A 15714-nucleotide genomic window follows, 5' to 3' on the forward strand; every position below is an offset into this window, starting at 1 on the left:
AACTTTTTTATATATCTGGTTTGGTCACATGGAAAGAATGATTGAGGAAAGATTGACAAAGAGGATATATGTGTCAGAGGTGGAGGGAACAATGAGAATTGGGATACCAAATTGGAGATGGAAGGATGGAGTAAAAAAGATTTTGAGCGATCAGAGCCTGAACATACAGGAGGGTGAAAGGCACGCAATGAAGAGAGTTAATTGTATACTGGAGTCTACGTGCTGTCACTGGATTGAACCAGAGCCTGTGAAGCGTCTGGGGCAAACCATGGAAAGTTTTGTGGGGCCTGGATGTGGAAAGGGAGCTGTGGTTTTTATGCATTACACATGACAGCTAGAGACTGAGCGTGAACAAATGTGGCCTTCGTTGTCTTTTCCTAGCACTACCTTGCGCACACGCAGGGGGAAGGGGGGGTGTCATTTCATGCGTGGTGGGGTGGCGATGGGAATGGATGAAGGCCACAAGTATGAATATGTACGTGTATATATGTAGATAATGAAATGTATAGGTATGTATATGTGCGTGTGTGGGCGTTTATGTATATACATGTGTATGTGGGTGGGTTGGGCCATTCTTTCATCTGTTTCCTTGTGCTACCTTGCTAACGCAGGAGACAGCGACTAAGTGTAATGATATGATGAAATTCCTTAAAATACAGTAAATTCATTTTGATGCCAAGGTTGATACGTAGATTAGATGTTCCCAAATTAGTGTGTATATTAGACCCAAGTGTCATTCTGAATTACTATGGTTTAATCCATTCACATTTCAGAGTTGAACAGCAGTTGTATTTCAGAGTTTTTGAATTGTAGATACATTACTGATCTTTCAGATATGGTTTTCCAGCTTTTGAATGTTATATTTATGTAAACTATGTAAATGATTACTTAATAAAACATTTGAAAATTATTTATAGTAATTACCCAAAATTCTTTCTTGTCCATGCTTGTGACAGGTGTAGTGTAGACTAGGGAACAGAGTGGTATTTACATAAGATGAAATGCTGGGATGGGATACCATTACGAAGCAAATACCACAGAAAATCAGAAATAACTGTGATTCATTACTGCCTTCAAATCTTAAATAGAGCACAGGAAAATGAATGATAGCATTTACAGGCCACACATGTTGAACCCACATAGGTTTGAATCCAGGGTGTGATAGGCAGTCTATAGTCAACACAAGCTGTTCATCTTCCATTGTGGGCTGGTCAGTAAAATGGGACTAGGCTTAGGCTAGGGTACATGTACATATAGTGTAACCAAGGTGGCTCTGATTAGGGCACTCAGTTGCCTGTGCTGTCTCCAAAGGAGCTCCATTATTTCTACTTAAGAGAAAGGGGTTTTGGTTAATGGTAATGGAGCATCGAGGAATGTATGGGATAAGATTTCACTATCTGGGAGGGTAAGAATGGTTGTCGTAATGGTAGTAGAGCATCGAGGAATGTATGGGATAAGATTTCACTATCTGGGAGGGTAAGAATAGTTGTCATAATGGTAATGGAGCATCGAGGAATGTATGGCATAAGATTTCACTATCTGGGAGGGTAAAAATAGTTAAGTTACAGTAATTCCAATGATGTATGGATGAGATGTTTCATTTATCACCCATACTTCTATTAAAGGAAAGATGCAGTTAATTTATTGTACAGTTAAGTAGGTTGCTTGTGGTTTGGCATACAGAGCTGCGGAAGATGTAATTTCTAGCATATGCACAAGAGAGAACATGTTAAACCAATCTGCTTATCCTATGTACAGTTTAGGAAGTGTACCCAATTTTTTTCTTTTGTACTCATGGGTATGTCAGTATTTTTGGTTTTGTGGTGACTAGTTGATAAATATATTGAGAATTATGAAAATCATTTGATATTAAAGGAGAAACTGCTTACGTTGGCAATGTTGAGAATATCTGCATTTAACAAATGACGTTGGTTTTTAATACGAGACTATTTACTTTCATTTTGCAGGAGCAGAAGGACAAATGCAGTCGCAAGGGTCATCCACTTGATCTTCCAAACCATCATCGAGGTCATTAGAAGATATCCTCTCCGAGTGTTCCTGATACATGCTGAGGATGTTTCATGTCTGGTGATTTTTTGACATGACCCAATTTGACAGAGTGACTGACATGACTGACGGCTTTGATTTATTGGTTTAGAAATGGTATTGTGCATATGTTACTGTTAACTTTACTAATATTGCATGCATATTTTAGCATATGTTGTAGTGGATGTAGTAATACACTGTATATAGTAACGTAACTTTTTTTTCTTTCAAACTATTCGCCATTTCCCGCATTAGCGAGGTAGCGTTAAGAACAGAGGACTGGGCCTTTGAGGGAATACCCTCACCTGGCCCAATTCTCTGTTCCTTCTTTTGGAAAAAAAGTAACATATCTGATAATTAGTTTGAGGAAGTAGCAAGGGATAAAAATATCGTAGTAGACTACAATTATTGCAACTCTTTGCATAAGCAGCTGCAGTTCTTTGCATCTTCCCCACCACACACACACCACACCACACACACACACTTGCATTGTTTTGTTTTTTCCTTTCTTCAACAATATCTGTTTCTGGATTTTTATTTTTTCCAGGCCTGTTGTATGATGTGATGTCAACATTCAAGGTCACAAGTCATACACGTGTCAATTCAGAAACTTCCATTACTAGTAAGTATATGCTTTCATGATTATCATAATACAACTATGCCTATCAGATCTTTAAATCCTACTTGGTGCTGACCAGAAAGATATAAAACCATCCCTCTCCAAGGTATAGGTAATTATTTGGTAAATAAATGACAGTATGGTATATTAGTATTTACTTAGAAGCCATTCACAGTACACAGTAATAATTTTAATCATAAATTGATGACTCATGTACTCATAAATATACTTTATACATTCAGTGCAAGCAAGTAACATTTAAACTGACAACTAAAGCTCAATGAAACTAAATGCCCATAAGTTCTCTCAGCTGAGCTTTAGTGTCTTCAGGAGAAGTAACTCTGTGGCCAACTGTTCGAGGATCCACGTATATCTCATGGTCATTCCCACCTTTGTCTGTCTTGTCCCCAAAGAAATGAACAGTCTGCAGTAGAAGAGAAGAACCTCTTGTACCATGACTTTCAAAACAAACCTCATTAAAAGCATGAAGACACATATTAAAATTTGTTTTACTACACTACAATGCTGTCAAATGTATGATAATCAAGTAGTGTCAAATGTATAATAATCAAAAGTGAAAACACAGCTGGAGCCTGATCTTATGGACCAGAATAATTTGTGCGCCTCATATTTTCATGATTAGTACTCACATATCCACTCATAAGTCATATACGCCTCACAGAATAATCTGATGCAATTTATAAATGCATTGTGGATTATCCTGTAACTACCTTAGAGTTGAGAATATATTTCATGCTTTTCACAGCTTCTACTAAAACTGCCAATTATTTACTTTTTAAAGAGCACTGTAGCTAGAGGAGTCTTACAAGTATATTTTTTTCTCAATGCAGCACAAACCTTACCATGTAATTAATATCTTTCAGCTACAGCCTTTAATATTCCATCTAAATTTGAGTCTTCCTGAAGGTATATACGTGATACAAAACTCCTATTCATCTTTTGATTTTAGGTACTGTGATTCAATTCCCCCCTCCCCAATCAAGTTTCATTTCATAAATACTTTTATTACATCATTAACAAACAAACAAGTGTTACCAGACTCTGTCTGCAGATGGTGACACTGCAGGAAAGGCTTTGTCAATGAATGAAAAGGAATACAGTCTTGTCAGGAACTTCTTGCTCCATAAGAGTCTACTAGTTCCTTACTCCCAATTAAACTGTGGCCTTGGATTTGCAGGAACCTCATAAAATGGATTCTAGGTTTGTTTGATAATCAAGTTAACCAAATACTTCATCAAATCTTACAGTATCATATCTTTGTTTTAGGTAACTGCTATTCTTCACTTAATCCTGATGGAAAAGATTTCCAATATATTTTGTATTCTCCTTGAAAAGCATTCATGTTTTCTAAAAGATATTACAGAGGTATAAGTGAACATTTAATGGTATAGTAGCTGCACTTGATCAAATCCTGCACATCATCTAAGTATGTACTTGATGTGAGGGTCAAAGGATGGTAATACAGACGATACTTAACATTAGGAGTGGATGTGGTGGCAACATAACGTCTGAGGTCAACATGTGGTATAAGGAGGGTTGATTGAGTAAGTAATGACAGGGTTAAAGACAAGTGTGGTAATAAAAACAGTATGGAGAGCTAAAGAGGCTGTGCTGAAATGGTATAGGCACATTGGGAGAATGAGTGAGGAGAGCCTGAAAAAGAAGACATAAGTTTCCGAAGTGGTGGGGCCAAGGAGAAGGGGGAGACCAAACTGGAGAGGAAGGATGGAGTGAAAAAGAATTTTTCAGTGTTCGGGGCCTGGACACACAGGAGGATGAAAGGCATGCATGGGATAAGGTGAATCGGAGCAATGTGGTATACAGGAGGATGACGTGCCGTCAGTAGACTTAACCAGGGAATAAGGAGAACATGGGAGGAAACCATGGTAGGTCTATAGGGCCTGGTCAAGGAATAGGGGGCTGTGATTTTGGTGGATTACATATGAATCCTAGCGAATGGATGAGAGCAAATGAGGCCTTTTCTTTGTCTGTTCCTGGCACTACCTCACTGATGTGGGAAATGGCAAAAAAAAAGAAAAAAAAGAAAGAAAAGACATCATAAACATGATGGTACAACACTTATGACACAGAGAGCACTATGACAGTGAGATTATGTATGACATTAGGCTGTGCATTTCAATCTACTGTATGTGGTGCATATCAATTCACCTAAATACAGCTAAGTGTTAAAATATAAATATGGATTAAGTAGAAATACATAATGATAATCAAACTTGGTTAGAGGTGCATTTTCTGTATCTACATATACTATGCAATAAAACAAAGCCTCCTAAGCTTACCTTAAAATCCTTTTCCAAGAAACTTAAACAGAAGGTCTTATCCCAACCCCTTGGAAACACATCAAAGCTAATCTGGCCACCTGATGAGATAAACAAAACCAAATTAACTGATTTCACATAAAACAAAAAGTTAAAAAAATTGTGAAAAATGCACATGCTGATGCAAGGAAAGCTCTGCTGTAACTTAGAGAACTGAACTAATGATTAGACATATCCTCAGAGAGAAATAATGATTCATAATGTAATCTGGGGTGTCGAAACAAGTGATTCATAATGTAATCTGGGGCACAGCTGTTTTTTGTCTGCTTCTGGTGCTACCTCATAAAAAATCAAGACAAGCCTTCACGAATGGGGACTAGGGCCAGAGGCTTCAAGAAAATGACATAAATTCTCCATACGCATACATGCACTCCTATATCGTAGCTGGGATGGTTCAAGCAATTACAATACATATTTCAAAGCCACCTTAAATTCATACTCTAAACACCCATACTGAAATTTTTTAGAGAAAAGTCAAAAGAGTGAATACTATAACAGAAGAGAGCAAAGAAGAGATATGAACAAATGGGACAGGGAATTAGAGCAATGTGCTGATAATGTACTGAACGAAGGAATGTGAAGTAGTCACAAAATACATGGAAAAAAGTTTATCATCTTTATTCCATACTATTATATTTCTACATACGTGAATAAATTCTTAACTACCTGAATCTTATTATCTTATCCATCTACATTGTTAATTTTCTGCATAAAAGGCTGGGTATCAAAATTTCAAGAGGGGAAAATACTGTTCAGGTTCTGCCTTCCAAAAGCAAGACAGCTACAATTTGTTTTTACTGCTTAAGATATATTTTTCCAGCCAATTTCAAACTTCATCTAAGGTTGGTAATTTACCATAAATTTTCATATTCCATGGTATACTTTTATCCCTGGGGATAGGGGAGAAAGAATACTTCCCATGCATTCCCTGTGTGTCGTAGAAGGTGACTAAACGGGATGGTAGCAGGGGGCAAGAAACCCCTCCCATCCTTGTATTTTCACTTTCTAAAAGGAAACAGAAGAAGTAGTCATGCGAGGAGTGCTCATCCCCTTCAAAGGCTCAGATCGGGGTGTCTAAATGTGTGTGGATGTAACCAAAATGAGAAAAAAGGAGAGATAGGTAGTATATTTGAGGAAAGGAACCTGGATGTTTTCGCTCTGAGTGAAACGAAGCCCAAGGGTAAAGAGGAAGTGGTTTGGGAATGTTTTGGGAGTAAAGTCTGGGGTTGGTGAGAGGACAAGAGCAAAGGAAGGAGTAGCACTACTTCTGAAACAGGAGTGGTGGGAGTATGTGATACAGTGTAAGAAAGTAGACTCTAGATTGATATGGGTAAAACTGAAAGTGGATGGAGAGAGATGGGTGATTATTGGAGACTATGCACCTGGGCATGAGAAGAAAGATCATGAGAGGCAAGCAGCTGAGTGAGTGGGTTAGCAGTTTTGATACATGACATTGGGTTATAGTGATGGGTGATTTGAATCAAAGGTGAGTAATGTGGCAGTTGAGGGAATAATTGGTGTACATGGGGTGTTCAGTGTTGTAAATGGAAATGGTGAAGAGCTTGTAGATTTGTGTGCTGAAAAATGACTGGTGATTGGGAATACCTGGTTCAAAAAGAAAGATATACATAATGATACAAATTTAAGTAGGAGAGAGGGCCAGAAAGCGTTACTGGATTGTGTGTTAATTGATAAGCGTGTGAAAGAGAGACTTTTGGATGTTAATGTGCTGAGAGGTGCAACTGGAGGGATGTCTGATCATTATCTTGTGGAGGCAAAAGTGTAGCATGGAAAAAGATGAGAGCAAAGGACGTAAGGTGAGTGGGGGAGGAATGGGATGTATTTCAGGAAGCAGTGATGGCTTGCCCAAAAGATGCTTATGGCATGAGAAACGTGGGAGGTGGGCAGATAAGAAAGGGTAATGAGTGTCATGATGATGAGGTAAGATTATTAGTGAAAGAGAAGAGAGAGGCATTTGGACAATTTTTGCAGGGAAATAGTGCAAATGAATGGGAGACGTATAAAAGAAAGAGGCAGGAGGTCAAGAGAAAGGTGCAAGAGGTGAAAAAGAGGGTAAATGAGAGTTGGGGTGAGAGAGTATCATTAAGTTTTAGGAAGAATAAAAAGATGTTTTGGAAGGAGGTAAATAAAGTGTGTAAGACAAGAGAACAAGTGGGAACATTGGTGAAGGGGGATAAAAGGAGGGTAATAACAAGTAGTGGTGATGTGAGAAGGAGATGGAATGAGTCTTTTGAGGGTTTGTTAAATGTGTTAGATGATAGGGTGGCAGATATAGCGTGTTTTGGTCGAGGTGGTGAGCAAAGTGAGAAGGTCAGGGAGAATGGTTTGGTAAAGAGAGAAGAGGTAGTGAAAACTTTGCAGATGATGAAAGCCGGCAAGGCAGAGGGTTTGGATGGTATTGCAGTGAAATTTATTAAAAAAGGGGGTGACTGTATTGTTGACTGGTTGGTGAGGATATTCAATGTATGTATGGCTCATGGTGAAGTGCCTGAGGATTGGCGGAATGCATGCATATTGCCATTGTACAAAGGCAAAGGGGATAAAGGTGAGTGCTCAAATTACAAAGGTATAAGTTCGTTGAGTATTCCTGGGAAATTATATAGGAAGTAGCATCAGATTGAAGAAGAGCAGAGAGGTTTCAGAAGAGGTAGAGAAAGTGTTCATCAGGTGTTTGCTTTGAAGAATGTATGAAAGAAATATTTAGAAAAACAAATGGGTTTGTATGTAGCATTTATGATCTGGAGAAGGCATACGATAGAGTTGATAGAGATGCTCTCAGAAGGTATAATGAGTATATGGTGTGGGAGGTAAGTTGCTAGAAGCAGTGAAAAGTTTTTATCAAGGATGTAAGGCCTGTGTACGAGTAGGAAGAGAAGAAAGTGATTGGTTCTCAGTGAATATCGGTTTGCGGCAGAGGTGCGTGATGTCTCAATGGTTGTTTAATTTGTTTATGGATGGAGTTGTTAGGGAGGTGAATGCAAGGGTTTTGGAAAGAGGGGCAAGTATGCAGTCTTTTGTGGAGGAGAGGGCTTGGGAAGTGAGTCAGTTGTTGTTCGCTGATGATACAGCGCTGGTGGCTGATTCAGGTGAGAGCTTGGGAAGTGAGTCAGTTGTCCCTCAACCCTACTGAACCTGATTACCTTGCTCTTATTCACATTTACTCTCAGCTTTCTTCTTTCACACACTTTACCAAACTCAGTCACCAGCTTCTGCAGTTTCTCACCTGAATCAGCCACCAGCGCTGTATCATCAGCGAACAACAACTGACTCACTTCCCAAGCTCTCTCAGCCACAACAGACTGCAGACTTGCCCCTCTTTCCAAAACTCTTGCATTCACCTCCCTAACAACCCCATCCATAAACAAATTAAACAACCATGGAGACATCACGCACCCCTGCCGCAAACCTACATTCACTGAGAACAAATCACTATCCCCTCTTCCTACATGTACACATGCCTTACATCCTCGATAAAAACTTTTCACTGCTTCTAACAACTTGCCTCCCACACCATATATTCTTAATACCTTCCACAGAGCATCTCTATCAACTCTATCATATGCCTTCTCCAGATCCATAAATGCTACATACAAATCCATTTGCTTTTCTAAGTATTTCTCACATACATTCTTCAAAGCAAACACCTGATCCACACATCCTCTACCACTTCTGAAACCACACTGCTCTTCCCCAATCTGATGCTCTGTACATGCCTTCCCCCTCTCAATCAATACCCTCACATAAAATTTCCCAAGAATACTCAACAAACTTATACCTCTGTAAGTTGAGCACTCATTCTTATCCCCTTTGCTTTGTACAATGGCAATATGCAAGCATTCCGCCAGTCCTCAGGTACCTCACCATGAGTCATACATACATTAAGTAACCTTACCAACCAGTCAACAATAGAGTCACCCCCTTTTTTCATAAATTTCATTGCAATACCATCCAAACCTGCTGCCTTGCCGGCTTTCATCTTCCGCAAAGTTTTTACTACCTCTTCTCTGTTTACCAAATCATTCTCCCTATCCCTCTCTTTGCACACTACCTCGACCAAAACACCCTATATCTGCCATTCTGTCATCAACCACATTCAAAATACTCACTCCACTTCCTTCTCACATCACCACTACTTGTTATCACCTCCCCATTAGCCCCCTTCACTGAAGTTCCCATTTGTTCCCTTGCCTTATGCACTTTATTTACCTCCTTCCAACACATCTTTTCATTCTCCCTAAAATTTAATGATACTCTCTCACCCCAACTCTCATTTACCCTCTTTTTTGCCTCTTGCACCTTTCTCTTGACCTCCTGCCCCTTTCTTTTATACATCTCCCACTCATTTGCATTATTTCCCTGCAAAAATTCGTCCAAATGCCTCTCTCTTCTCTTTCACCATTACTTACTTCTTCATCCCACCACTCACTACCCTTTCTAATCTGCCCACCTCCCACACTTCTCATGCCACAAGCATCTTTAGCGCAAGCCATCGCTGCTTCCCTAAATACATCCCATTCCTCCCCCACTCCCCTTACCTCCTTTGTTCTCACCTTTTTCCATTCTGTACTCAGTCTCTCCTGGTACTTTCTCACACAAGTCTCCTTCCCAAGCTCAATTACTCTCACCACTCTCTTCACCCCAACATTCTCTCTTCTGAAAACCTCTACAAATCTTCACTTTCGCCTCCACAAGATAATGATCAGACATCCCTCCAGTTGCACCTCTCAGCACATTAACATCCAAAAGTCTCTCTTTCGCGTGCCTATCAATTAACACGTAATCCAATAACGCTCTGTGGCCATCTCTCCTGCTTACATATGTATACTCATGCATATCTCTCTTTTTAAACCAGGTATTCCCAATCACCAATCCTTTTTCAGCACATAAATCTTCAAACTCTTCACTATTTCCATTTACAGCACTGAACATCCCATGTACACCAATTATTCCCTTAACTGCCACATGACTCACCTTTGCATTCAAAGCACCCATCACTATAACTTGGTCTCGTGCATCAAAACTACTAACACACTTACTCAGCTGCTCCCAAAACGCCTACCTCTCATGATCTTTCTTCTCATGCGCAGGTGCATATGCACCAATAATCACCCATTTCTCTCCATCCACTTTCAGTTTTACCCATATCAATCTAGAGTTTACTTTCTTACACTCTATCACATACTCCCACCACTCCTGTTTCAGGAGTAGTGCTGCTCCTTCCCTTGCTCTTGGCCTCTCACTAACCCCTAACTTTACTCCCAAGACATTCCCAAATCACTCTTCCCCTTTACCCTTGAGCTTCGTATCACTCAGAGCCAAAACAGCCAGGTTCCTTTCCTCAAACATACTACCTATCTCTCCTTTTTTCTCATCTTGTTACATCCACACATATTTAGACACCCCAATCTGAGCCTTCGAGGAGGATGAGCACTCCCCGCGTGACTCCTTCTTCTGCTTCCCTGTTTAGAAAGTTAAAATACAAGGGGAGGGTTTCTAGCCCCCCGCTCCTGTCCCCCTTTAGTCACCTTCTATGACACGTGAGGAATGCATGGGAAGTATTCTTTCTCCCCTATCCCCCAGTCCTGAGTTAAGAGATGAAATTATAAAATTGAAGGAGAGATGAGACTTGTGAAAAGTTTTTGATAGAGAGATGGGGAAAAACTGGGTCTTGGAGGATTTAAATTTAACTAGATTTCATCTAGCCCAGTGAGATATCCTATCCAAGTCTGAGTCTATTTAGAAAGGTGTGGTGAGACAAGATGCAGATCGAGTAAGAGAAGGAGCAGAACTGAAGGATGTGGATGGATGCAAAGTTGAGTCATCAGTGTATGAGTGCATTTGATTATTTGTGGAAGAACTTTCATTCCCTCCATTACTCCAACTATTCACTATATTTCCCTGATTTTATGTAGCTTCCTTGCTAAATACTCAGCATTAAGGGAAGTAATTTCTATTACACATTCTTAATTGTAGCTGATATTTCCCTAAATGATAGTGAATCTAACCAGGATAAATCAGCACATGTTTTCAAAGATGTCTGGTTATATAAAGTAAGACAGTGTGAAAATCAACAACAGCATTATATCAAAGATTCTAAAAATATATCATATTCGATGAGTTTTCATACACAAATATTTAATACACATTAACACACAACTCACTGTTTTCAGTACATACAAACTGATGAGACAACAACTTACCTATTGAAAATACAAGGCCAGCATCAGAAAACTCTGCCTCCAGAACTTTCACAAACTTTTCTCGGATGTGGTGCTCCTGAAGACAATTACTATGAGTGAATGGAGAAAGTGGATTCATTCAAGTTGATTCAGCATGCATGGTGAAAAATCTAACAAACATTTTCATCTATGTATCAGTGTAGAACACTGTGAGCAGTGTTCATGTTCACACAGAAAACATGACAAAAATAGGGGAAGTCTGTGAAATATTTGGCAGACAGCATACATTGCACTTAAAAATAGAATAAGAAAGATATTGGTATGATAATTATATGGAAGCCATGATCTATGAAGCTCAACCTTATATACAAGGCACTTTCACAATATGATATGATACAGAAGTTCAGTATCTTCTCCTGTCCCGATCAATAAATCATTTACTTTCTATAAAGATATACATGCAAAACCCAGGCAGCAGTATACTTAATTATCAGTTTGAAAAGAAAAATTCAATTTTCCAAGTTAAAATCTAAAGGCAAACATGGAAGAAACTTATACACTGCTTTGGTTAGCTGAGGAAACTTGTACACTAGTACCGAGGAAACTTGTACACTAGTATGATTTGCTCCAACCAGATCTTCCACATTAAGAAATTCTACCTATTTTTGTTTAAAGAGTTTTGAACGTGTAAAATGTTTTGGAAAACTGTGATACTCAAGCATTCTTTTACCTGAAGCATGGCATTATCCGTTTTTAGGGATACTTGACAAAAGTCCTACCAGAATAAAGAGCAAGGCCTTTCAGGTAATTATAACTTTCAGATAATCACTTAAAAGATACTGTAAGCACATTAAGACACCCTAGAACATTAAGGGACAGTAGTAGTGTTCTGACTTCTTAATACGAGCAACAGACCAGAGCATCCATACTAAATAATGGATGCACAACCGAAAGTCAATGGGCCAAAAGTGGCCCTAGACTACATAATGTGTAACCAAGAATGCCTTCTGTGATATCAAACAAGACATCATTTAACTAGCAAATACTCAATTTCTACATAAGTGCATCCCTTAAGATCAGTATCCATACTTGCGAGAAAAGCCTGGTACTTATGCATGCTTATCTGCCACCACTTGCATCTGTGGAAAAAGCATTCACACTCATGAATCTTAGCAAGCCAAGGGTTTGATATAGACTGAACAACCACAACAACAATCTAAACCCCGATTTATGACTACAATTTTTAACCCAACACCGAGAACCCTGATTCAAAAATGCAGTGCTAAGAGTTTCACACAAAGTAGTCATTCTTGGAGTGTAATATAGTTTTCCACTGTATAAGTATAGATCTAATGAATGATGAAATCCACTCCAGCCATATTCTGTGGCTGACAGATTTTTGTAGAAAATGAACTGTAGCTCAACCGCTCTAGAAATGAAGAATTAGGAGACTGAGTAACTGAACTGTTCACAAATTATGGAAAGTATATGGATTGCAGTACAAGCTTCTAATTTGGTCTACTTATCTCCCCTCCTTAAAAAATAAAAGGCAACCTCAAACTTCATACAAATCAAACTTACTCTTTTACTAAACCAAACACTATGATATGATACAACCTCATCAAAGGGTTCATTTGCAGGGATATGCTCAATCAAAATTTTGATATTTTAGCATTATAAAAACAACTGATTGTGGGGAATGTTCACACTGTTGCAACAAGTTAAGAAATGGTTCTAACAACAATTACCAAATGATTTTGAACATCTTAAATTCCATAATATTCGATTACCTTATCATATTCACCAAACTGGTCCCTCTCCTCCTGAGAGCAACTACGTCCAACTGGACACACGTTGATTAGACCATTACGAAATTCTATGAATGTTCCACGTTTCACGGGCAAGGTGATGTCTGACATATACCTCAGTGAAAAGTTTATGAACTGCTGGAGTTTCTCCTCTCCCATGTGGTTCTGGATACTCTGTAAATATACAAAAATGATTATGATCTAAAAATGGTTCTTAAGAATGATGGTTTGGATCCATATACAGGGTATGACTTTCTGTAAAGTATTAAAAAGTAAGTGAAACTTGAATATATCTTCAAAGAAGTAGGGTAAGTGAGTGGAAGGGGCATAAAACATAAGTCAAAAGAAAAGTAAAACAGCTGAAAAAGAGGGAAAACCAAAGGTGGGGAGAGAAAGTATCAATGGACTTCACAGAGGACAAGGAAATCATGTAGAAGGTATGTACTAAGAGAACCATGGGAACAAATGAGGCCAACAGTTAAAAGAACAAATGGGGATGTAGTATATGGCAAAGAAGTGAAAGATATGGAGTGAGTATTCTGCAGGCCAGTTGAATGTGCTGTATGATAAGTGGCAGATGAGGTGTTTGGGATGAGGTGTCATGCAGAATAAGACTCAGAACTGCTGATATGCAGAAGGTTGTGAAAGCCTTGCATAAAATGAAGTGTTGTAAGGTGGCAGGAGTGGATTGCAGACATGTTTTCAAGAAAAGGGGTGAGAGTGTTGTTAGTTTGCTGATCAAGACATGAAATGCTTGTTTAGCCCAATGTGAGGTATGAAAAGGCATGTATCATGTCTTTCTATAAAGGCTTAGGGTATAAAAGTTAAAACTTGAATTGCAGAGGTGAAAGTCCACTGAGTACATCTGGTGAGGTGTAAACGAGTGGTGAACGAGAGGGTCGTGGCATAAGCAGAACCTCTAACTTGGGAAGAGCAATGTGGTTTCAAGAGAGGTGGAGGGTATATAAGACCTAGGTGTCTACCTACTTTGATGAATTTGTGTAAGAAGTAAATGGAGAGAGAGAGAGAGAGAGAGAGAGAGTAAACCTGATGTGGCTTTTATGGACTGAGAGATATGACACGGTTATCACAGAAGCTTTATGAAAGATGCTATGAATATATGGGGCAAGCAGAGAGTTATTAAATGCAATGAGTTCTTACCATGAGTGCAGATATGTTAAGGATGAGTTACATCACCATGGTTTTTAATATGATTATGGACAATTCAATAGGAGGAAAAATGTAAGGGTCTTATAAGAAACCATGGGATGGAGAGATAAGGAAGATGAATGAGTTGCTGTTTGCAGATGGTGTTGCTTCAGTGAAAGAGTACCTAAGATGATGATAAGAGTTTGGAACAAATATTGTGAAAATGGAAAGTTCTGATTAAAATCTGAATAAGGTAAGAGAATGAGAAACAGCAGTGGCATGGATGGAATGGTTTGATTCAAGTTTGCAAGGGGAGGACCTTGAGTACTTTAGATATATGAATGTCACAGCAGATGGAACCACTGGGGCTGAAGTGAGTCACAGGGTAGAACAGAGTTGTCCTAACTGCAATAAAGTGCATATGAAAGAACAGATCAGTGTCTGTTAGGGCAAAGATAGCCCTGCTTGAAGACATAGTACAATGGGGTCAATGATAATGAGGCTTATGGACTTAACACTTCACGTTAAGGTGAACCACGTTCTCACATATAAGGCATTTCAATGGGAATGTAGGGTTTGGAACTAAGGCCATAAAGGTACATAAATGCTCATAAACTCTATCAAACCACCAAAATCACACAAAATAAACACTATATACCAATAAGCATTAAGGAAAAGAGAGGTGTATAAAAGAAGAATAGGACATATGACTATAAAAACATTCCACTTTAGTACAAAGTACTAAAGAAATTTCCATAAATAAAGAAAAACCTAACAGAATGAGCTAAGGCAAGTGGGAGGCCTGAGTGATACAACTGTAGTTTTTTCCAGGTGCAATTTTACACCATAATCACCTAAGCAAAATATATAATTAACGGTTTCCTTCCAAGTATATATATATATTTTTTTTATTTTGCTTTGTTGCTGTCTCCCGTGTTAGCGAGGTAGTGCAAGGAAACAGACGAAAGAATGGCCCAACCCACCCACATACACATGTATATACATATATGTCCACACACGCCAATATACATAGCTATACATCTCAACGTATACATATATATACACAGACATATACATATATACACATGTACATAATTCATAGTCTGCCTTTATTCATTCCCATCGCCACCCTGCCACACATGAAATAAAAACCCCCTCCCCCCTTATGTGTGCGAGGTAGCGCTAGGAAAAGACAACAAAGGCCACATTCGATCACACTCAGTCTCTAGCTGTCATGTAATAATGCACTGAAATCACAGCTCCCTTTCCACATCCAGGCCCCACAGAACTTTCCATGGTTTACCCCAGATGCTTCACATGCCCTGGTTCAATCCACTGACAGCATGTCGACCCCGGTATACCACATTGTTCCAATTCACTCTACTCCTTGCACGCCTTTCACCCTCTTGCATGTTCAGGCCCCGATCACTCAAAATCTTTTTTACTCCAGCTTTCCACCTCCAATTTGGTCTCCCACTTCTCCTCGTTCCCTCCACCTCTGACACATATATCCTCTTGGTCAATCTTTCCTC

At 39.1% G+C, this 15714-nt stretch overlaps 1 protein-coding gene and 1 pseudogene across 1 annotated transcript in view; one reads left to right on the forward strand and one right to left on the reverse strand.

Annotated features, from left to right (window-relative positions):
• LOC139747204 (rab proteins geranylgeranyltransferase component A 1-like) overlaps positions 1-2512 on the forward strand; it is a 127057-nt pseudogene extending 124545 nt beyond the window's left edge.
• A 293-nt stretch (positions 2513-2805) lies between these two features.
• Pmm2 (phosphomannomutase) overlaps positions 2806-15714 on the reverse strand; it is a 39557-nt gene continuing 26648 nt past the window's right edge. The window contains exons 4-7 of the mRNA XM_071659226.1: positions 13016-13207; positions 11247-11322; positions 4987-5066; positions 2806-3089 (exon numbers count right to left, since the gene is read on the reverse strand). Of these exons, the coding sequence (XP_071515327.1) occupies positions 2952-3089; positions 4987-5066; positions 11247-11322; positions 13016-13207 (486 nt within the window). The 3' untranslated portion in view covers positions 2806-2951. The remainder of the gene's footprint in view (positions 3090-4986; positions 5067-11246; positions 11323-13015; positions 13208-15714) is intronic.

Source organism: Panulirus ornatus, chromosome 67 (assembly GCF_036320965.1).
Source record: "Panulirus ornatus isolate Po-2019 chromosome 67, ASM3632096v1, whole genome shotgun sequence".
Taxonomy (NCBI): Eukaryota; Metazoa; Arthropoda; class Malacostraca; order Decapoda; family Palinuridae; genus Panulirus; species Panulirus ornatus.